Here is a 22,739-nt window from a genome sequence, read left to right on the forward strand (position 1 = left end):
TGGAAAGAGAAAAGGGGAGGGAGAGGGGTTAAAAAGGGGGGAGGAGACTAACCAGGAGAGGTAAGGACGGAGAACACAGAAAGGCAAGCAACATGGACAGAAAAAAAAGCAAGATACAAAAAGAAAGGAAGGAGAAACTACAAAGAACACTAGTTGAAGCCAGCGCTTGCGCACTCACAAACATGTACACCCACACGCCATCCTGCAGCTCGAGAAGCTCTCCAGCCCTGCTCTGAAGTGAGAGGACAACTGATGAAAGCGCCATTAATTAGACACTTGTGAAAGACACACCGGCAACACCTCAGCTACAAACATGCTAGTTTTATGTCTGACCTGGAAGATACCATCTCAGGCCAGAGGAGGAAGACATCATGAAGGGAGGGATGGGCCAGAGAGCAGAGAGGGAGGGAGGGCAGGGGGAATGATAAAATCTCTCTCACACACGAGTACACACACACAAGCAGGCTGACACCCTTTCACAAACTCAGGAGAGGGGTCCAGAGGATTGTTTGTCAGTCTGAAACACTGGAGTAAAAGGCACATGAAGCAATTCTTAAGCGCTGATGTTTGAGTTCAATCAAATACACCCCCACCCCACCCCCCACAGTTATGATATTCCTTTCTGTCTGCCTCTATTCTCAAGGGTAGAGAGAGGGGGAGAGTGAGGACCTCTCTCGTTCTCTCTCTCCGTCTTTCTTTAATCTTTCATATTCGCTTGACTGAACACTGATGAAGACTAACTACTGAGTTTTGGAACAGGAGATGAAACCTCTCTCTCTTTCCTCTCAACCTCCCTTCTGTTCTCTCCTTTTTACCTGACCCCTTAATCCCTCTCTCTCTCCTCCACCCCCCTTCACCCACACTCTCTCGCGCTGAGCATCAGACGTGCGTATGTATGGTGTGTGTGTGTGTGTGTGTGTACAGTATATAGTGTGTGTGTGTGTTTGTCTGACGTGCTTCGTCCGGGCCTCTAATCTCTCGTCTCGTTTGATGTAATTAGACTTAATGAAGATTCCCAGATCCTCTAAGCAGCCCGTCCCCCAGGCGACCCACGGCGCTATGGAAACTAGGAGGGGGAGGAGGGGGCTGATAAAAGACAGAGAGACGGAGTGCTAGCACTGCTGTCTGCATTGATAGAGAAGAGTGTGTGTGTGTATGTGTGTATGGTGTGTGTGTGCGGTGTATGTGTGCGTGCGTGCGGTTAGAGAGATTGATTCCTCACTGATGCTGCGAGCGCTAGCATGATTGCCTGGCTTGATAAGTGAATGTTTGGCTATGCTAAGTGATTGGCAGGTCATATCCAGGCTTGGGGAGACGTGATCCTTCATAACATTCTGAAGAAACACAGAAATGTACAGGAAGGAACACACACACACAGGAAAAACCTCTGGCCTCCGAACATACAAACCCCTTCCCCTCTCTCTGTAGGGACCACCCCCCTCCTCTCTCTCTCCCTCCCTCCCACTCTCCCTCCAGTCTTCCCTCTATGCACTGGCTTTGATGGCTGAGAGGTTTTCACTTACATCCCAAATCTCCAAGCTACGTGGTTGCCTGTGATCCAGCTAGAGAGAGAGAGCGAGAGGGAGGGGCAGGGAGAGAGTGAGGGTGATTAAAAAGGGAGAGAGAGAGGACGAGAGAAAAAGACAGAGAATCCTGTGAATTTGGTAGGGAAAGGAGCATAGCTGTTGCTATTAATAATCTCAGACTAGAAAGAGAAAGGAGCTCTGAGACTCTGGTTCTGTCCCAGATCCTTCTTACCTCTGTTCCTTCAAGACAATCAATCTAACAATAATGGATAAGTGAAATCAAAGGCTAGTTGGGACATCTTTGCTTAAACCCATCCGGTTTCATGCTGAAACCTCAGGTCAAAAAGGAAGAGATGACTATAAACTACAGATGAATACAGAGGAGGATGTAGAACAAAACGCAAGGCAATGGAAAGGACATCAAAAATATTAACATAAATCTACATTCAAAATGCATTGTTAGCATGTCAACAAATAGACAAAACTGAGTGTGAAAGTCACCACCAGGCTCCTGCTGGGCCGTAGTATCCACTGAACAGGGGCAGGGAGGCCATCACCAGGGGCACCCCCCAGGCCATCAGGTGGTACAGTCTGGGAGAGAAGAAAGAGCAGTGATTACATACCAATGGGAAAGACCACAAACACACAGTCCAGATGGTCTCCATGCCGTGCCACAAATTAAGGGATAGAACACTCTGTGGAGAGAGAGGATACAAGAGTTGCTGATCACACGCGCACACCCACAACCCCATACACCCACAACCCCCTTTCTTCTTATTCTCCCTCATTCTTTACCATGTGCTTCACTGAACACTGACGAAGACAGACCAGCGTGTCTCGGGACAGGGGAGGAAAGCATCTCTCTCCGCCCATCTCCTAGGCATGCTCACAGGGTCTGCTGGTGGTCCTCAGGTGGTCATGAGCCTCCCTGGCAGATTGCGGTCCAGACACAGTGGCTGAAGGAGTGAGTGTTGTCGATACTTTATGGACCGTACAGTTACACGGTCGATATGTCGTCAGGACTACTATGACACGGTCAATAAGCGGTCAGTCCTACTGCAACACTCGATACACGGTCAATAAGCGGTCAGTCCTACTGCAACACTCGATACACGGTCAATAAGCGGTCAGTCCTACTGCAACACTCGATACACGGTCAATAAGCGGTCAGTCCTACTGCAACACTCGATACACGGTCAATAAGCGGTCAGTCCTACTGCAACACTCGATATACGGTCAATAAGCGGTCAGTCCTACTGCAACACTCGATCACGGTCAATAGCGGTCAGTCCTATTGCAACACTCGATACACGGTCAATAAGCGGTCAGTCCTACTGCAACACTCGATACACGGTCAATAAGCGGTCAGTCCTACTGCAACACTCGATATACGGTCAATAAGCGGTCAGTCCTACTGCAACACTCGATACACGGTCAATAAGCGGTCAGTCCTACTGCAACACTCGATATACGGTCAATAAGCGGTCAGTCCTACTGCAACACTCGATACACGGTCAATAAGCGGTCAGTCCTACTGCAACACTCAATACACGGTCAATAAGCGGTCAGTCCTACTGCAACACTCGATACACGGTCAATAAGCGGTCAGTCCTACTGCAACACTCGATACACGGTCAATAAGCGGTCAGTCCTACTGCAACACTCGATACACGGTCAATAAGCGGTCAGTCCCTGCAACACTCTACGGTCAGCGGTCAGTCCACTTCGATACGGTCAATAAGCGGTCAGTCCTACTGCAACACTCGATATACGGTCAATAAGCGGTCAGTCCTACTGCAACACTCGATACACGGTCAATAAGCGGTCAGTCCTACTGCAACACTCAATACACGGTCAATAAGCGGTCAGTCCTACTGCAACACTTGATACACGGTCAATAAGCGGTCAGTCCTACTGCAACACTCGATACACGGTCAATAAGCGGTCAGTCCTACTGCAACACTCGATACACGGTCAATAAGCGGTCAGTCCTACTGCAACACTCGATACACGGTCAATAAGCGGTCAGTCCTACTGCAACACTCGATACACGGTCAATAAGCGGTCAGTCCTACTGCAACACTCGATACACGGTCAATAAGCGGTCAGTCCTATTGCAACACTCGATACACGGTCAATACTGCTCTGGTCCACTGAATGTGACAGCTCTCATTCAGGTTACATGGCCGTCTGAAATCCCAGGGAATATGTGATCTCACTCGCTACGTTTCCATATGGCTCTGTCTCTCTCTGTCTCTCTCATATTTGATTTTACAGCCCTCTATCACCTCCTCCCCTCTCTTTAGATGAAAAGTGAAAGAGAGAGTGTATGAGTGAGAGAAAGACAGGAAGGAAGATAAAGAGTGATCGAGGAAAGGGAGGGAGGGAGAGAATGACAAGTTGTAGAGGAAGCTTAACAGAGACAGATTGGTGGGTGGTGACTGGGCTGAGGGAGAGAGAGAGAGAGAGAGAAAGAAAGAGCGAGAGAAAGAGAGAAAGAAAGAAAGAAAGAAAGAAAGAAAGAAAGAAAGAAAGAAAGAAGAGAAGCAAGACATTGAGAGAGAGAGAGAGAGAGATAAAGAAGGAGAAATAGTGAAAGGGAGAGAATGGATATATAGAGTAGATCTGGAGAGAGAGACAAATAGTGAAATCAGTTCTGCCACTCAACACAGTATCTGGATGTGTGGGGGGTCTGTCAAAGAAAATCGATTCACACACACACACACACACACACACACACACACACACACACACACACACACAAGCAGCGCTCGAAGATGGAGGTGACTAGGTCCGCAGCAAACATGGACTTAATGAAGCACAGCAGGACTGGTACGCTCCAGCTAAAACGCACACACTTATCACACACTTACTTAACATCTCTCTCTCTCTCACATATTCTCTGGAGGATCAAGCTCTTTTCAACTCTCTCCGTTTCCCTGCCTCACTTTTGTCTCATTTGGTGTCTCTCTCTGTCCTCTATTTTTAGTGCCCCCTTGTTTAAGCCATCTCTCCCACTACGAGCATAGACTTTCATCTATCTATTCTCTATTTAATTTTTTCCTTTCTCAACTTTACACACACCAATTAGGGGTATGGTGGTTGTCCGGGTGTTAAAGTGATGGGTGAGTGAATTCACTGCTCCTAAACCCAGCAGTCATAAAACTGTCTCATCACTCAGACACACACACACACACACACACACACACACACACACACACACACACACACACACACACACACACACACAGATTAAACTGTCCTCTCTTGAGTTAAACCATCATTATATGACCAGGGTTACAGTTGATCAATATGAGAAACACCTCCGTGCTTTACTAACCCTCCCCCCACACACTGCAAACATAGACGCACTCACAGGAGCATACACCCAGACAAGCACCCACATAGACGCACTCACAGGAGCATACACCCAGACAAGCACCCACACATGCATTTCGGATGCACTCAACCTCAAGGGAGTATGAGTAACAGAAACAAGAGAAAACACATTAATATGCACAAACACCAACACACACACATGCATCATCACAACACACAGCATTGATTTACGACTCCTTTTTCAATTAGTGCCTGGAGGAAAGGAGACACAACCCCCCCCACACACACACATACGTCAACAAACTTTTTCACATGGATATTGGTTGTCCATCTCTCTTGCACACACACACACACACTGTCTTTAGCTGGTGGATGTTGGTTGACCATCTCTCTTACACACACACTGTCTTTAGCTGGTGGATGTTGGTTGTCCATCTCTCTTGCACACACACACTGTCTTTAGCTGGTGGATGTTGGTTGACCATCTCTCTTACACACACACTGTCTTTAGCTGGTGGATGTTGGTAGTCTACTCACAGCTCGTAGCGGCTGGTGCTCATCTCTTTGACCAGGTTAAGGTAGAGGTTCACTGTGATCAGGCACACCCAGGCCAAGGCACTCCAGTCTGGAGGAAGGAATGGAGAGAGGGAAGAAGAAACAAGGTCCTATTGCATAATCTATAACACAGAGAGGTAGGGAGGGAGGGAGTGTCTGTGTGTGTGTGTGTGTGTGTGTGTGTGCGCGTGTGTGTGTGTTTACAGAGTTTGACAGAACAGGCTGGGACAACTGTCAGATTTATGGATTCCCAGTTTCAGTCCCCCCCACACACGCACACACACTTGGATTGTTGTAATTTTGTCTAAATGCATGTTGAGTGTTTGTGTGTATGTGTTCAGTGATGAGTGATGGTGTGCAGAAGCTTCTGTTTTGTAATCTCTCCCATTTATGATGATAGACAAAGAGGCAGACAGACACTCCAGCTCAGGCAGCATATACAGTGGGGCAAAAAAGTATTTAGTCAGCCACCAATTGTGCAAGTTCTCCCACTTAAAAAGATGAGAGGCCTGTACTTTTCATCTTAGGTACACTTCAACTATGACAGACAAAATTAGAAAATAAAATCCAGAAAATCACATTGTAGGATTTTTAATGAATTTATTTGCAAATTATGGTGGAAAATAAGTATTTGGTCAATAACAAAAGTTTATCTCAATACTTTGTTGGCAATGACAGAGGTCATTGTTTTCTGTAGGTCTTCACAAGGTTTTCACACACTGTTGCTGGTATTTTGGCCCATTCCTCCATGCAGATCTCCTCTAGAGCAGGGATGTTTTGGGGCTGTTGCTGGGCAACACGGACTTTCAACTCCCTCCAAAGATGTTCTATGGGGTTGAGATCTGGAGACTGGCTAGGCCACTCGAGGACCTTGAAATGCTTCTTACGAAGCCACTCCTTCGTTGCCCGGGCGGTGTGTTTGGGATCATTGTCATGCTGAAAGACCCAGCCACGTTTCATCTTCAATTCCCTTGCTGATGGAAGGAGGTTTTCACTCAAAATCTCACGATACATGGCCAAAATTCATTCTTTCCTTTACACGGATCAGTCGTTTATTTTTTATTGAACCTTTATTTAACTAGGCAAGTCAGTTAAGAACAAATTCTTATTTTCAATGACGGCCTAGGAACAGTGGGTTAACTGCCTGTTCAGGGGCAGAACGACAGATTTGTACCTTGTCAGCTCGGGGGTTTGAACTCCGGTTACTAGTCCAACACTAACCACTAGACTACCCTGCCAGTCGTCCCGGTCCCTTTGCAGAAAAACAGCCCCAAAGCATGATGTTTTCACCCCCATGCTTCACAGTAGGTATGGTGTTCTTTGGACGCAACTCAGCATTCTTTGTCCTCCAAACAAGACGAGTTGAGTTTTTACCAAAAAGTTATATTTTGGTTTCATCTGACCATATGACATTCTCCCAATCTTCTTCTGGATCATCCAAATGCTCTCTAGCAAACTTCAGACGGGCCTGGACATGTACTGGCTTAAGCAGGGGTCTGGCACTGCAGGATTTGAGTCCCTGACGGCGTAGTGTGTTACTGATGGTAGGCTTTGTTACTTTGGTCCCAGCTCTCTGCAGGTCATTCACTAGGTCCCCCGTGTGGTTCTGGGATTTTTGCTCACCGTTCTTGTGATCATTTTGACCCCACGGGGTGAGATCGAGGGAGATTATCAGTGGTCTTGTATGTCTTCCATTTCCTAATAATTGCTCCCACAGTTGATTTCTTCAAACCAAGCTGCTTACCTATTGCAGATTCAGTCTTCCCAGCCTGGTGCAGGTCTACAATTTTGTTTCTGGTGTCCTTTGACAGCTCTTTGGTCTTGGCCATAGTGGAGTTTGGAGTGTGACTGTCTGAGGTTGTGGACAGGTGTCTTTTATACTGATAACAAGTTCAAACAGGTGCCATTAATACAGGTAACGAGTGGAGGACAGAGGAGCCTCTTAAAGAAGAAGTTACAGGTCTGTGAGAGCCAGAAATCTTGCTTGTTTGTAGGTGACCAAATGCTAATTTTCCACCATAATTTGCAAATAAATTCATTAAAAATCCTACAATGTGATTATTTTTCCTCATTTTGTCTGTCATAGTTGAAGTGTACCTATGATGAAAATTACAGGCCTCATCTTTTTAAGTGGGAGAACTTGCACAATTGGTGGCTGACTAAATACTTTTTTGCCCCACTGTACAGTACACCTTAAATAATCACACACACCTTGGCTTAATCACACACACGTCCTGTACATCAACAATACCGTGTCTGTGTGTCATTAAGGAGGAACCTTTCTCCTATCATTAATCTCTCTCCCAGTTGCATCACTCTCTACAGGAATAGAGGGCATTAATACCTGCTGTTGCTGAGAGAGAGGGGGAACACACACTCTCTCCATCAGGGGTAGTTCTATACTTTAATGTCCTCTCTGGCCCCTTTTCTCTGTCTCCTCTTCTCCCACTGACTGTTGGCATAGCTCACTTCATGTTTACTTCACTCTCTTTTGCCGTTTTGCACTCTCCCCATATCCTCCACTTCTCTCCGTCTCTATCACTGGCCCCCATCCCTCCTCTCCCTACCTTCCTCTCTCTCCCTTCATAATGAACAGAACTGACATAGAGCCACTGACCCCGCCGCTGTAGTTCACTGCCCTTCTCCCAGTCAGCCCTGTAGGCTACGTGTGTGTTTACATGTGTGTGTGCATGCGTTTACACTTGTAAGTGTGTGCATGTGTTTACATGTGTGTGTGTGTGTGTGTGTGTGTGTGTGTGTGCATGTGTTTACACGTGTGTGTGTGTGCATGTGTTTACACGTGTGTGTGTGTGTGTGTCCCAGCCCTGCAGGCTCTGTAGCTGATAGGCCAGAGAGGACCAGTGTTTAGTGCACTGAACAGTCTGCTGTGTTTCACAGGTGACACCTGAGTGACATAAGTCCTGAGGTCCAGAGTAAGGGGAGGTTAAGCCTAAATCAGGAGAAGGTTTTCAGTGACTTAGAAGGTCATCGGAAAGGCAGATAGATCTTACTTCACATATTTTGTTAGTTTAAAAAGGACCTCCCCCTGGGAGTAAGCCCTTCTATAGCTGTGTAGCAAAGGGCAGGCGTAGGGTTTTAAATTGGGACCATCTTCATCATGATACGCACAGAAAATAATAGCAATCTATATGTTCAAAAGGATATGAGTCTCGTGTTCATATTTCACAACCTCCGCGGGCTTTTTGAGTTGCCTACGCGCGAGTCAATAGCAAAATAAATAATCTCCACTATAAAAAATAATCTAGACATTCTCTCACATTTCTTTTAGACTAACATGTAGTTTTCAACAGCAGAGATCTGTATAAACCTTGCTCTCTGTCTCTCTGACATTTGCAACATTCAAATTTGATCTACAGTTGTCCCATAATAAACAACGTGTCGGGATGAGACAGACAGGCAGGCAGCTTTTCTCAGCCAGTCGGACTTATGAATCAGCATAATTTTCATGGATAAATACAAAGCACTATCAATAGAAAACAGGTCAAACGTGACAAAGTGCAGCTAGTTTGTTGTCTTTCCAGCTTCAGTTTGAAGTGATTGTGTTAGCCGTGTTGTCGTCTAGCTCCTCTGAACAACAGTGTCCTGACGAGAGAGCACATCTTCTATGCCAGGTGGAATCACACATCATTAGCTCATTGTCATGGATGTATCCAAATACATGTAACTAGCAAACAGCTTAAACAAATGCAGCTACTTTGTTGTTATTCTGTCTGCACTGTTTGGCGTGACTGTCAGTTAGCCATAGTTGGCTAGCTAGCAAGCAAGGGATAAGAACGTTGCCAGCCAGTGTGGAAATGGAACATTTAGAACAAACGACTGAGTCACATCCATAGATACAGAACAAACAAAAAGACTGAACGACTGGGTCGCGTCTCTGGCAACCGAACCGATAGAACGAACGAATGAAATGATTGACAAATGTTCAACATTTTTTATGAACATTTGTCAATCATGTTTACATGTTGGTAACCCGTTGTATAAAAGTGATATTGCCGGGCAAACACCGGTTTTGAGGGCATTATCATTTAACAAATGTGTCTGATCAGTGATAGATTAGCAAAACTAATAGATCAGCTGTCAACACCACTTATTTGCCCAGCCAGAGATCAAATATCCAATATAGAGACGGAGATTCAGTAAAATGAAATCACATTGACTGATTATCAGACAAGCCTGAGGCTTTTGGTTGGGATATAGGCTACTATGTGAGTGAAGAACAAGATAATCCACTTGTTATTCTGGGTTACATAACATGTTCTGATCAGTGCTAATAGATGAGCAAACTAGCTAGACTAAAGATTATCATGATGAACACTCACCTCAGTATAGTTAACATTTCCCAACCTAATTGTAACCAAATATCCAAACGGAGATTCGGTGAAGAACAAATCAAATCTGACATTGATTTATCAAGACGATACACCATGCTTGTCTCAAAGCAACGAGGTGCTGAAATTATAGCTGACCAGACACCTCTACTGCTTGAAATGATTTCAAACAGTTGGATTTCTTTGGGAGTTTCAGTAAGCAACCATTTGATGAATGCATTTAATGGCATTAGCCTACTCTTTAATTTCAATCATTTTGTCATTCAGTGATATTTCCACAGTAATTATTTATTGATCCATTCAGTTGTGGTTAAGAAAATGTGCAGGCTTGGCGAAGTGACATGCCTCGCAAAGTTTAGAACTGCCACAAGGATGGTAACAGTAACAGCCTACTAACGGGCACTTCCTAGCAACCATCATTATCAAGCATCAAATCTCATGAACGCGCATCTTCTTTTTGGTTGGTGGACCAGGTGTAAATTCTGATCCAGAAGTCGGACGTAGCTACGACTAGTCTTCTTTTTGGTTGGTGGACCAGGTGTAAATTCTGATCCAGAAGTCGGACTTAGCTACGACTAGTCTTCTTTTTGGTTGGTGGACAAGGTGTAAATTCTGATCCAGAAGTCGGACTTAGCTACGACTAGTCTTCTTTTTGGTTGGTGGACCAGGTGTAAATTCTGATCCAGAAGTCGGACGTAGCTACGACTAGTCTTCTTTTTGGTTGGTGGACCAGGTGTAAATTCTGATCCAGAAGTCGGAAGTAGCTACACCCAACCTAGCATTTAAGGCCAGCTTTTTTACAGCCACTTGGTGAAACCAGCTCCAGTATCTTAGAAAGTCATCAGTAAGTTAGACTTGATTAGTAATTTTGGACTAGGTTGAGAGAGTCAGAAATTGATGGTAAAGAAAGCTTGGTAAGAAGCAGTATATTGGGAGGTCAGTCAACATCAAGAGTCAGAAGGTGATGTGAGCTGTAGGGAAGGCATTTGTAAGGGATATGTATGGACAGGTGAGGGGTAATGTATGTGAGGGATCAAGGGGAATCTTACCAAAATAAGTGAGCCACCAGGCCTGGAAGTTACACAGACTCCCCTCTGGATGGGTATCACCCTGAGGAAGGAGAGAGAGGAGACAAGAAAACAGGGGAGAGGTCACTCTGTAGCTCTCGGTGTGCATGTGCTTATGGGAACGTGTGTGTGTGTGTGTGTGGTGACAGTGACTCACGATGACATATGCTACACTGTCAAAGAAGGCCGCAACTGTCAGACTGCAAATCATCTTCTGTAGAGAGACAGGGATAGTACAAAGAGAGATAAATGGAGAGAGGAAAGGAGAGAGATAAAGTGAGAGAGGCCAGATGGTCCACTTATCCTGTGGTCTGGGGTTGTCTTGGGGATCGATCCCCAGGTCCAGGCCGTCCCACACTAATCTCATTACTCACAGCACGCACGCACAGACACAACCACATACATTTATACACACACACCAGGGTTTATGTTAGGTCAATGTGGTCGGACATTTGACAGAAAACATTTGAATTTACTGGACATTTGAGACATCTGACCCATATGCATGAGGTGCATAACCTGATTAGGGTGTCCACCCATGGTGCTCAGAATGACAGAAATCACATTTAGATTATAGTCATTCATATTAACAGAACATGCAAGTCGAGGATGCAACGATATGCAGTCCTTCTTACTGAATTCAGATGTGCACTTTGAAGATGTTAGAATAACTGTCCACATTTACTCTTTCTCAGACAACAAGACCAGTAACCAAAAGTAACATCACCAGCCTGTTAATCTACTATCCCCAGAGGAGAAAGGTTTACATATTCTATTGGTCAGCTTGTCGAGAAAGAAATAGCCTATTCAAACAGACTATGGGACAATAAAAAGCAATGAGCCTGTGCAATAGATCAGAATGTTTTGCTTCAAATGTTGATAAAGTATTATTTCTTCACATCATAAGCGATGCGCACAAGGCAGTACTCTACGTGCGAATGTTCATTCCATAATGCAATTAGCTGGAAAACACTGTTGTCTAAAGAGCACCGCACATGCGAGTTGTTTTATGTAACAGAGATGAAAATATCCGTTAGAAATGTAGAATGAGAGGAGATCTAACAGGCAACTTTGAAGCAACGTAAGACATGCCTCATACAATGTTCAGGTTTCAAACAATTAAGTATATGTTTTCAAAATGCATAGTCTACTGCCTCCAGCTGACTGCAAGGTGGTGTGTCACGAACTGATGAAGCTTGCCTTCCGTTGCCATTTGAGATGCTGACACAGCAGCTCTCATGCTGTCTGACAGATTTTCCGCTCAAAGGCTCTGTATCTGTACGCTGTATTCGTGTGATAAATAAGACACATAACGAATATACTGTGACACACGCGCTAATTTAATTCCAATAAATTATGCAAATGAATCTATAGACCGATAAGTATGACCAGTCAAATGTATTTACATCTACAGGTATTTCCATCAATGAATAGGCTAAAAAGCATTATTCGCAATGAGATGTTTTTTCTACTTCTCACAAACAAGTGGCCGGTGCAAATGTTATTTATCAGCGTTTCAATTTTTTATGGGCCAAAAGCTGGCCCACTGGTTAACGGAAACCCTGGCACATACATAGGGCTGTTGCGGTGACCGTATTACCGCCACACCGGTCGTTACGAGTCATGAAGGCAGTCAACTTCCAAATGACAGCTTAGTCACGGTAATTATGCTTCTCCAAGCACTGATGCTGCTGCTGGTCAGTAGTGTAAAAATGTGCGCTGAAAGTCGGGAAGCAAGTTCAGGAAGTAGTTGTTTTAATAAATAAACGCAACATAATTCAAAACAAGAAACACGAACAATGCACAAACATAAAAGTGAAACAATAACACCTGGGGAAGGAATCAACATGTACAGTTGAAGTCGGAGGTTTACATACACCTTATCCAAATACATTTAAACTCAGTTTTGTCACAATTCCTGACATTTAATCCTAGTCAAAATGCCCTGTCTTAAGTCAGTTAGGATCACCACTTTATTTTAAGAATGTGAAATGTCAGAATAATAGCAGATAGAATTATTTATTTCAGCTTTTATTTCTTTCATCACATTCCCCCAGTGGGTCAGAAGTTGACATACACTCAATTAGTATTTGGTAGCAATGCCTTTAAATTGTTTAACTTGGGTCAAACGTTTCAGGTAGCTGGGAGTTGGGTGAGTTGGCTTTTGTTGGTAGTCTGGCTTTTTAATGGATGTTTTGGAGCAGTGGCTTCTTCCTTGCTGAGCGGCCTATCAGGTTGTCGATATAGGACTCGTTTTACTGTGGATGTAGATACTTTTGTACCCGTTTCCTCCAGCATCTTCATAAGGTCCTTTGCTGTTGTTCTGGGATTGATTTGCACTTTTCGCACCAAAGTACGTTCATTTCTAGGAAACAGAACGTGTCTCCTTCCTGAGTGGTATGATGGCTGCGTGGTCCCATGGTGTTTATAGTTGCGTACTATTGTTTGTACAGATGAACTTGGTACGATCAGGAGTTTGGAAATTGCTCCAAAGGATGAACCAGACTTGTGGAAGTCTACAATTATTTTTTCTGAGGTCTTGGCTGATTTCTTTTTATTTTCCCATGATGTCAAGCAAAGAGGCACTGAGTTTGAAGGTTGGCCTTGAAATACATCCACAGGTACACCTCCAATTGACTCAAATTATGTCAATTAGCCTATCAGAAGCTTCTAAAGCCATGACATAATTTTCTGGAATTTTCCAAGCTGTTTAAAGGCACAGTCAACTTTGTGAATGTAAACTTCTGACCCACTGAAATTGTGATACAGTGAATAAGTGAAATAATATGTCTGTAAACAATTGTTGGAAAAATTACTTAGGACATCTACTTTGTGCATGACACAACAGACTTTCCAAAACTATAGTTTGTTAACAAGAAATTTGTGGAGTGGTTGAAAAATGAGTTTTAAAGACTCCAACCTAAGTGTACGTAAACTTCCGACATCAACTGTATAGGGAAGGTAATCAGGGAAGTGATGGAGTCCAGGTGAGACTGATGACGCACAGGTCCACGTAACGATGGTGACAGGTGCGCTCCAAAATGAGCAGCCTGGTGACCTAGAGGCCGGAGAGGGAGCACACGTGACAATTAATAGCCTAACAAACTTGCCTGCCTGGTACTAAGCACTCTATTGTCACTCTCATCACTCTGACATCAATGCAAATGTAATCGAAAATCTAACCAAACACTTCATGAGAGCCCATGAGCTCATGTTGAGCAACATTTCTATAGGCTATGTAATTGCATGAGAAAACAGAGTGATGGCCGCTAATAAAAAGAGGAGCATCTTTCCATAGGCTTGGCCTACTATATTTATTTCTCAACTTTCCTAATATTAAGCACGTCCCGTATTTGCTATTTAAGTGCATAGTATTTTTTCCCGTTGCCTCTGCTTCATTACAGGTGCATGATAATGGTCCAACGCAGCACTTAGGGCCACAAAAGGCATGTATGGTTTTAGGGCGCATTACGGCCACAAAGGGCATGTATGGTTTTAGGGCGCATTACGGCCACAAAGGGCATGTATGGTTTTAGGGCGCATTACGGCCACAAAGGAGATGTATGGTTTTAGGGCACATTACGGCCACAAAGGGGATGTATGGTTTTAGGGTGCATTACGGCCACAAAGGGGATGTAATGGTTTTAGGGCGCATTACGGCCACAAAGGGGATGTAATGGTTTTAGGGCGCATTACGGCCACAAAGGGGATGTATGGTTTTAGGGCGCATTACGGCCACAAAGGGGATGTAATGGTTTTAGGGCGCATTACGGCCACAAAGGGGATGTAATGGTTTTAGGGAGCATTACGGCCACAAAGGGGATGTATGGTTTTAGGGCGCATTACGGCCACAAAGGGGATGTAATGGTTTTAGGGCGCATTACGGCCACAAAGGGCATGTATGGTTTTAGGGCGCATTACGGCCACAAAGGGGATGTATGGTTTTAGGGCACATTACGGCCACAAAGGGGATGTATGGTTTTTAGGGCGCATTACGGCCACAAAGGGGATGTATGGTTTTAGGGCGCATTACGGCCACAAAGGGGATGTATGGTTTTTAGGGCGCATTACGGCCACAAAGGGGATGTATGGTTTTAGGGCGCATTACGGCCACAAGGGGGATGTATGGTTTTAGGGCGCATTACGACCACAAAGGGGATGTATGGTTTTAGGGCACATTACGGCCACAAAAGGCATGTATGGTTTTAGGGCCAAAGGGGATGCCACCGTGAAATTCAAGGCATTATCAACTGCTTGTCAAATTGTGAATGAGAGACTGATGAAGTGTGTTCAGCCTGCGCAATAAAACAAAGCAGAGTACATGCCTTCCAAGTGACTTTTTTGCAGCCTTACAATATATTAAAAATCAAAACATATAGCCCATGTTTGTAGAACAACTAAAGTTAAATGAATAACTCTAAATGAAGCATCTAGGAGGACCAGTTTCTTTGTTAACCACTCAACACGTTGTGCACGCCCTCAAATCGTTTGGAGAAAATATTTATATTTTATTCAGCTTTGTTCAATTGTATTCTTCATACTATAAAATACAAAATAATGCCACGGAATTATAAGTAAATATTGTCTGCTAAATTAACTAGTGTAGCCCACAGCCATTTGGCATAGCCAGATCAGGACAACTCAGTATGCTATTCTGTTCTTCTGAAATGGACTACATTTTCTTCGTATCATGCTGCTTTAGACCTGTCTAAAATAAATCATGGATTTATTGTGATGGTGTAGACTATATGACATGGACTTATTAGACTTGGCTTGTAGGAAGCCAGGAGATGCCAAATGTGTTATGTTAATTAACGGTCAATTACCATCAGACCGACAGTTATTTGCTTGACAATCACCGGCTGACGAAAATGTTGTGACCGCCACAGCCCTACACCCACTGCTCATAGCCTCTCACACAGTCTGACTGGTTCCTTTAATAAACTCTGAGAGACTTGACAAAATGACAAAGTGTAAAACAACTTTCTGTTCTGGTGTGAGAGAGGGAGAGGAAGTGGGGGTAGAGGAGTAAGGTACAGGTCAAGGGTAATAGAATCGGTCAGTGTCATAGTGTCATAGACAAAGCTGTCCCAGTCGGAGGTCCTGAGTGCTCTGGAGCAGGATCCAGACGTGACACTTGGCATTCGGGTCAAAAAGTTCAATCTTGGTTTCATCAAACCAGAGAATTTTGTTTTTCATGGTCGGAGAGTCCTTTAGGTGCCTTTTGGAAAACTCCAAGCGAGCTGTCATGTGCCTTTTACTGAGGAGTGGCTTCTGTCTGGTCACTCTACAATAAAGGCATTTACATTACATTTACATTTAAGTCATTTAGCAGACGCTCTTATCCAGAGCGACTTACAAATTGGTGCATTCACCTTATGACATCCAGTGGAGCAGCCACTTTACAATAGTGCATCTAAATCTTTTAAGGGGGGGGGGTGAGAAGGATTACTTTATCCTATCCTAGGTATTCCTTAAAGAGGTGGGGTTTCAGGTGTCTCCGGAAGGTGGTGATTGACTCCGCTGTCCTGGCGTCGTGAGGGAGTTTGTTCCACCATTGGGGGGCCAGAGCAGCGAACAGTTTTGACTGGGCTGAGCGGGAACTGTACTTCCTCAGTGGTAGGGAGGCGAGCAGGCCAGAGGTGGATGAACGCAGTGCCCTTGTTTGGGTGTAGGGCCTGATCAGAGCCAGGCCTGATTGGGGGAGTGCTGCAGAGGTGGTTGTCCTTCTGGAAGGTTCTCTCATCTCCACAGAGAAACTCCAGAGCTCTGTCAGAGTGACCATCGGGTTCTTAGTCACCTCCCAGACAAAGGCCCTTCTCACCCGATTGCTCATTTTGAGGGATGTCCTTGTCCCATTGCGCTGTAGCGACTCCTTGCGTCCGGGCGCATGCACGCTGACTTCAGTCACCAGCTGTACAGTGTTTCCTCCAACACATTGGTGTGGCTGGCTTCCGGTTTAAGCGAGCTGTCTGTCAAGAAGCAGTGTAGCTTGGCGGGGTCGTGTTTTGGAGGACGCATGGCTTTCGAGCGTTGCATGCACTGTCAACTGTGGGACCTTATAGAGACAGGTGTGTGCCTATCCAGATCCTGTCCAATCAATTGATTACCACAGGTGGACTCCAATCAAGTTGCAGAAACATCTCAAGTATGATCAATGCAAACAGGATGCACCTGAGCTCAATTTTAGTCTCATAGCAAAGGGTCTGAATATTTATGTAAATAAGGTCTGTTTTTTATTTAATACATTTGCAAACATTTCTAAAAACCTGTTTTCGCTTTGTGATTATGGGGTATTGTGTGTAGATGAATTAAATAAACCATATCATCATCAATTTTAGAAGAACGTAATTTTAGAATACATAACAAAAATGTGGGAAAGTCAAGGGGTCTGAATACTTTGCGAATGCACCGTATGCCCGCACGTGCACAAATACACTAAGACCCCCACACCCCCATACATACAAACAACATTATCTCTTGAAATTGAAAGAGAGAAAGGTCATGTTAGTTTAAACATTGCTGAAATGTGGCCTTAAGGCATCTACACATCTACAGCCACCTAAATAGCGATGAGTTGTTTCTTCATGACTCAGACTAACTAGCCGTGGCCCATTCTTCATGTTGAATTGGGACCAACTATGTGTAAATATGTCCAGTGGCAAACAACTGAGACTACACACCGGGAAGATTCTTAGAACAACTGCCCATACACCGTTGAGTTGGCTGTAGTTGGATGAACGAGTACAGTAGGAGCCTTAAAACTATTAGGTGCAGATTCACAGGTGTAGAACGACTTTTCACTTTAATTGGACAGGGAAAAACACAAGCATTTAATCACTTTCAGATACAGACCATGAGCCATAATTGATACATTTGTACATTTCAATGACGCTGTAATTTGTCATGAGTAGCCTAATCAAACAGACTTGCTATGGCACAGAAGTAAGCATTCTGATGCACTTCAAAGCACACACAGACAGAAACACACACACAAATTACCTGGGCCAAGGAGTGATACCGGCGGAGAAGCCAGATTACAAACAGCATGAAAAAGCTGAGGAGAGAGTAATGAGACAATTGTTCATATGACACATTCCCACATAGCTCTGTATTCTTTCAATATTCCTGTTTAGTTTTGGCTTCCTATATAACTCAGTAAGGCTGGGTATAGCTTTACCTATGATATATATTGAAATGAAAGAGCAGTGCACTTCCTGCCGATCTACATCAATGATGTATACTGAACAAAAATATAAATGTAAAGTGTTGGTCCCATGTTTCATGATCTGAAATAAAAAGATCCCAGAATGTTTCCATACGCACAAAAGCTTATAGCGCTCAAATTCTGTGCACAAATTTGTTTACATCCCTGTTAGTGAGCACTTCTCCTTTGTTAAAATAATCAATCCACCTGACAGGTGTGGCTAATCAAGAAGCACATTAAACAGCATGATCATTACACAAGTGCACCTTGTGCCGGGGACAATAAAAGGCCACTCTAAAATGTGCAGTTTTGTCACAACACAACGCCACAGATGTCTCAAGTTTTGAGGCAGCGTGCAATTAGCATGCTGACTGCAGGAATGTCCAAAGCTATTGCCAGATGATTTCTCTTCCATAAGCCGCCTCCAACGTTTTTTGTTGTTGAGAATTTGGCAGTACGCTCAACCGGCCTCACAACCGCAGACCACGTCTAACCATGCCAGCCCAGGACCTCCACATCCGGCTTCTTCACCTGTGGGATTGCCTTACACCAACCACCCGGACAGCTGATGAAACTGTGGGTTTGCACAACTGAAGATTTTCTGCACAAACTGTCAGAAACTGTCTCAGGGAAGCTCATCTGTGTGCTGGTCGTCCTCACCAGGGGATTGACCTGACTGCAGTTCTGCATCCTAACCGACTTCAGTGGGCAAATGCTCACCTTCGATGGACACTGGTACACTGGAGAAGTGCGCTCTTCATGGATGAATCTACGATTTCAACTGTACCGGTCAGATGGCAGACAGCGTGTATGATGTCGTGTGGGTGAGCGGTTTGCGGTTATGGTATGGGCATGCATAAGGTACGGACAAAGACCACAATTGCATTTTATTGATACAGTGACGAGATCCTGAGGCCCATTGTTGTGCCATTTATCCGCCGCCATCACCTCATGTTACAGCATGATAACGCACGGCCCCATGTCTCAAGGATCTGTACACAATTCCTGGAAGCTGAAAATGTCCCAGTTCTTCCATGGCCTATATACTCACTCAGACATGTCACCCACTGAGCATGTTCTGGATGCTCTTGATCTCCGCGCACCACAGCGTGTTCCAGTGGGAGAACATTCCACAGGCCACAATCAACATCCTGATCACCTCTATGTGAAGGAAATGTGTCGTGCTGCACGAAGCAAATGGTGGTCCCACCAGATACAGACTGGTTTTCTGATCCACGCCCCTACCTTTTATCTGTGACCAACAGATGCAGATCTGTATTCCCAGTCATGTGAAATCCATCGATTAAGGCCTAATGACTTTATTTCAATTGACTGATTTCCTTTTATATGAACTGTAACTCAGTAAAGTCTTTGAAATTGTTGCATGTTGCGTTTATATTTTTGTTCAGTATATAAACCCTGGATGCCTGACCAGGGCCACTATATTAAAGCCATTGCAAAGCCATTTTGGTACTCCTCGTCCATTGTAAAAGATTTTGGAAGCTATAGAAACGCATTTATTAATGGCTACATTTGTTTGCCACATTTATTATATTACAGAGATCATGACGCATACTTTTAAAGTATATTATCTGAGCTAAACTTTCAAATAAAATAAAAACATGAAATACATTTCTTATCTTACTTTTTTGTTGTTGTTGACAATACTAATGTTACTGTCCTCACTACAAAAACAATATGAAATACATGTAATTTCATCCTTGAAACATTTAACTGAAATACTGTAGAATTCCATTCATTCCTATGGAGGACTGCTCCAGCCAATATGGCTGACAGGTATCTTCAAAGCCTCTCAATGGCCAATATATCGCATCCGCAATACATAGCGTCCGCAATACATAGCGTCCGCAATACATAGCGTCCGCAATCCAAGGTTTATACATATCCTTCATCTACATGGATTATTTTCCAGTGCAATAATCTGCTACCCTTGACCCCTAATCCTAACCCAGCCACCAACTAAAGATTCCACTCTTCCCTGCTTCATCACGTCATAAGTGAATAGCAGAATTAAGGCCAGACAAATCTTTTAACAAAGGGTTCTTTAATCCTGGTCCTGAAAAACCACAGGGTGTCCAGGCTTTTGCTTTAACCCAGCACTAACACACCTAATTCCGCTAATCAAAGGCTTGAAGATATGACAATGATTTAATTGAATCAGGTGTGTGAGTACTAGGGTTGGGCGGCATCCAGATTTTCCTACCTCATACCGTTTCTGTACCATACTGGGGTATACGGTATTACTGGAAGTGCACACAAGGGGCAGTATTTCAAATTATATTTTTTAAAAAATACACAACAGGAATCTTGTTCCAGGAGGGGACTGAATGTCTCTGTTGTAAGCAAGAAGCTTGATCTTGACATCTAGCGAGCAAGATATCGAACCAAATACATAGCTGGAGCCCTGATCTGGATATAATATATTTGACACCTCTTAGATGTGTTATAGTTATACTTAACTTAGAGTTAGTTATAAGCAGTGGCGTATCACTCACCTCTGCGAGGCGGGAGTGCCCACAACCCCACCGGTACTGAAAACACACCATTGGTATTTTGAAATAACCTGGTATATGGTATAAACGGTATATCGCCCAAGCCTAGTGAGTACTGGGATGGAACTGAGGCCTACAAACAATGTAGGTCCCCCAGGATTGAAGAACGCTACTTTGAAACAAAGCTAAGAGATGTCAATCGGTTTATTATCTTAATTAAAATCTCTTTGATTAATTTTGGGTAATAATGTAAAAGGTGGTTGAACTAATACTCACCATCCTATCAGTGAGAAGGTGCCTGTGGCTCGCTTCACTGTGAGAATCACCACCTGTGGAGGGGAACACAACATTTGGTATGGCTTTATTTTACCATCCTGTTTCAGGTGGGATTTTTTTAACCTGGTGTTTACTACAATTAGCCTGTGTGTTAATAGGAAGTCAAAAAACTAAGGCAAATCAGTGGGTGCAGTTCCTCTTTAACAGAAAATAACATTCTGGTGTAAAAACCATGGAAATTAAAAACTAAAAACAATGTTTTAAGTGAGAAGTAGGCGTTGGTCTGAAGCTGAAAAAGAAAGCAAATTCACATGAGCACCACAATGTCTATTCCACCAATGCTCTACCAAGAATTTCCAGCACACGGCTTTGACCTACTACAATAGCTTTGTTGATATATTTTACTTCAAACTATGTGTAGGCAGGTTGTTAAGCATTCAAAACCTTTTCAAACAGCCTAATTCATACTCTTCAGAGGGATAATGACTTCTATTAAAAATATGTATATCATTTGGCTGTATTATTTTTAGATTTAGGCTTATTGTAAATGTGTATTATTGCCGCATCACCATCTTTAGTGCAAAAAGAAGTACAATTACAAACAGAACTTTAAAAGATACACTATGCATACGCCTTTTCCTGGTTGCTAAAATTCAAATAGTTTGCCAAATTTCAGTTTGTGACAAACAATTAAGTATAGTGTAGAGCAGTGGTTCCCAAACTTTTTATAGTCCCATTCCCCTTCAAACATTCAACCTCCAGCTGTGAGTTTGTCACAACACAGCTCGTGGGAAGTGACAAAGAGCTCTTATAGGACCAGGGCACAAATAATAATATAACAATAAATCAATAATTTTGCTCTTTATTTAGCCATCTTATGTGTAAAACTTTATTTGGTCATAAAAAATTGTGAATAACTCACCACAGGTTAATGAGAAAGATGTGCTTGAAAGGATACATGTAACTCTGCAATGTTGGGTGTTATTGGAGAGTCTCAGTCTTAAATCATTTTCCACACACTGTATTTAGTTTTCATGCTAGTGAGGGCCGAGAATCCACTCTCACATAGGTACGTGGTTGCAAAAGGCATCAGTGTCCTAAAAGCGCAATTTGCCAAGACAGAATACTCTGAGCGTTAGCACTATCCAGAAATCTGGCAGTGGCTTCTGATTAAATTCGTTTTGGGAAAGTACCTGTGTAATTGCACACCCAACTCACCCAGAAGCTTTGCTATATCACATTTGACATTGTCCATAAGCTTGAGTTCATTTGCACACAAAAAATCATACAATGATGGAAAGACCTGTGTGTTGTCCTTGATAATGCAGACAGAGAAGAGCTCCAACTTCTTAACCACAGCCTCAATTTTGTCCCGTACATTGAATATAGTTGTAGAGAGTCCCTGTAATCCTAGACTCAGATCATTCAGGCGAGAAAAAACATCACCCAGACAGGCCAGTCGTGTGAGAAACTCGTCATCATGCAAGCGGTCAGACAAGTGAAAAATATGGTCAGTAAAGAAAACGTTAAGCTCGTCTCTCAATTTAAAAAAACACATCAATACTTGGCCCCTTGATAACCAGCGCACTTCTGATTGTTGTAAAAGCGTTACATGGTTGCTGCCCCATATCATCGCGTAGTGCAGAAAACACACAAGAGTTCAGGGGCCTTGCTTTAACATAGTTAACCATTTTCAATGTAGTGTCCAAAACGTATTTCAAGCGGTCAGGCATTCCCTTGGCAGCAAGAGCCTCTCGGTGGATGCTGCAGCGTACCCAAGTGGCATCGGAAAACAACTGCTTGCACGTGCGTTACCACTCCACTATGTCTTCCTGTCATGGATTTTGCACCATCAGTACAGATACCAACACATCCATTTGATGTCACAAAGCTGTCCAGTACATTAA

General features: G+C 43.7%; 1 protein-coding gene across 3 annotated transcripts in view; it reads right to left on the reverse strand.

The window, feature by feature from the left end:
- Positions 1–22,739, reverse strand: part of si:dkey-100n23.5 — a 119,971-nt gene that overhangs the window by 85,361 nt on the left and 11,871 nt on the right. For 2 of the 3 annotated variants that reach the window (XM_029653635.2, XM_029653708.2), the window contains 7 exons: positions 20,833–20,885; positions 17,839–17,893; positions 10,994–11,050; positions 10,819–10,879; positions 5,403–5,490; positions 2,028–2,117; positions 1,524–1,562 (listed from right to left, as the gene is read on the reverse strand). In XM_029653635.2, the coding sequence (XP_029509495.1) occupies positions 1,524–1,562; positions 2,028–2,117; positions 5,403–5,490; positions 10,819–10,879; positions 10,994–11,050; positions 17,839–17,893; positions 20,833–20,885 (443 nt within the window). Of the gene's footprint in view, positions 1–1,523; positions 1,563–2,027; positions 2,118–5,402; positions 5,491–10,818; positions 10,880–10,993; positions 11,051–13,756; positions 13,895–17,838; positions 17,894–20,832; positions 20,886–22,739 lie in introns of those variants that run through there. The other variant, XM_029653778.2, reaches the window with a different exon arrangement.

This window comes from Oncorhynchus nerka, linkage group LG1 (assembly GCF_034236695.1).
Source record: "Oncorhynchus nerka isolate Pitt River linkage group LG1, Oner_Uvic_2.0, whole genome shotgun sequence".
Taxonomy (NCBI): Eukaryota; Metazoa; Chordata; class Actinopteri; order Salmoniformes; family Salmonidae; genus Oncorhynchus; species Oncorhynchus nerka.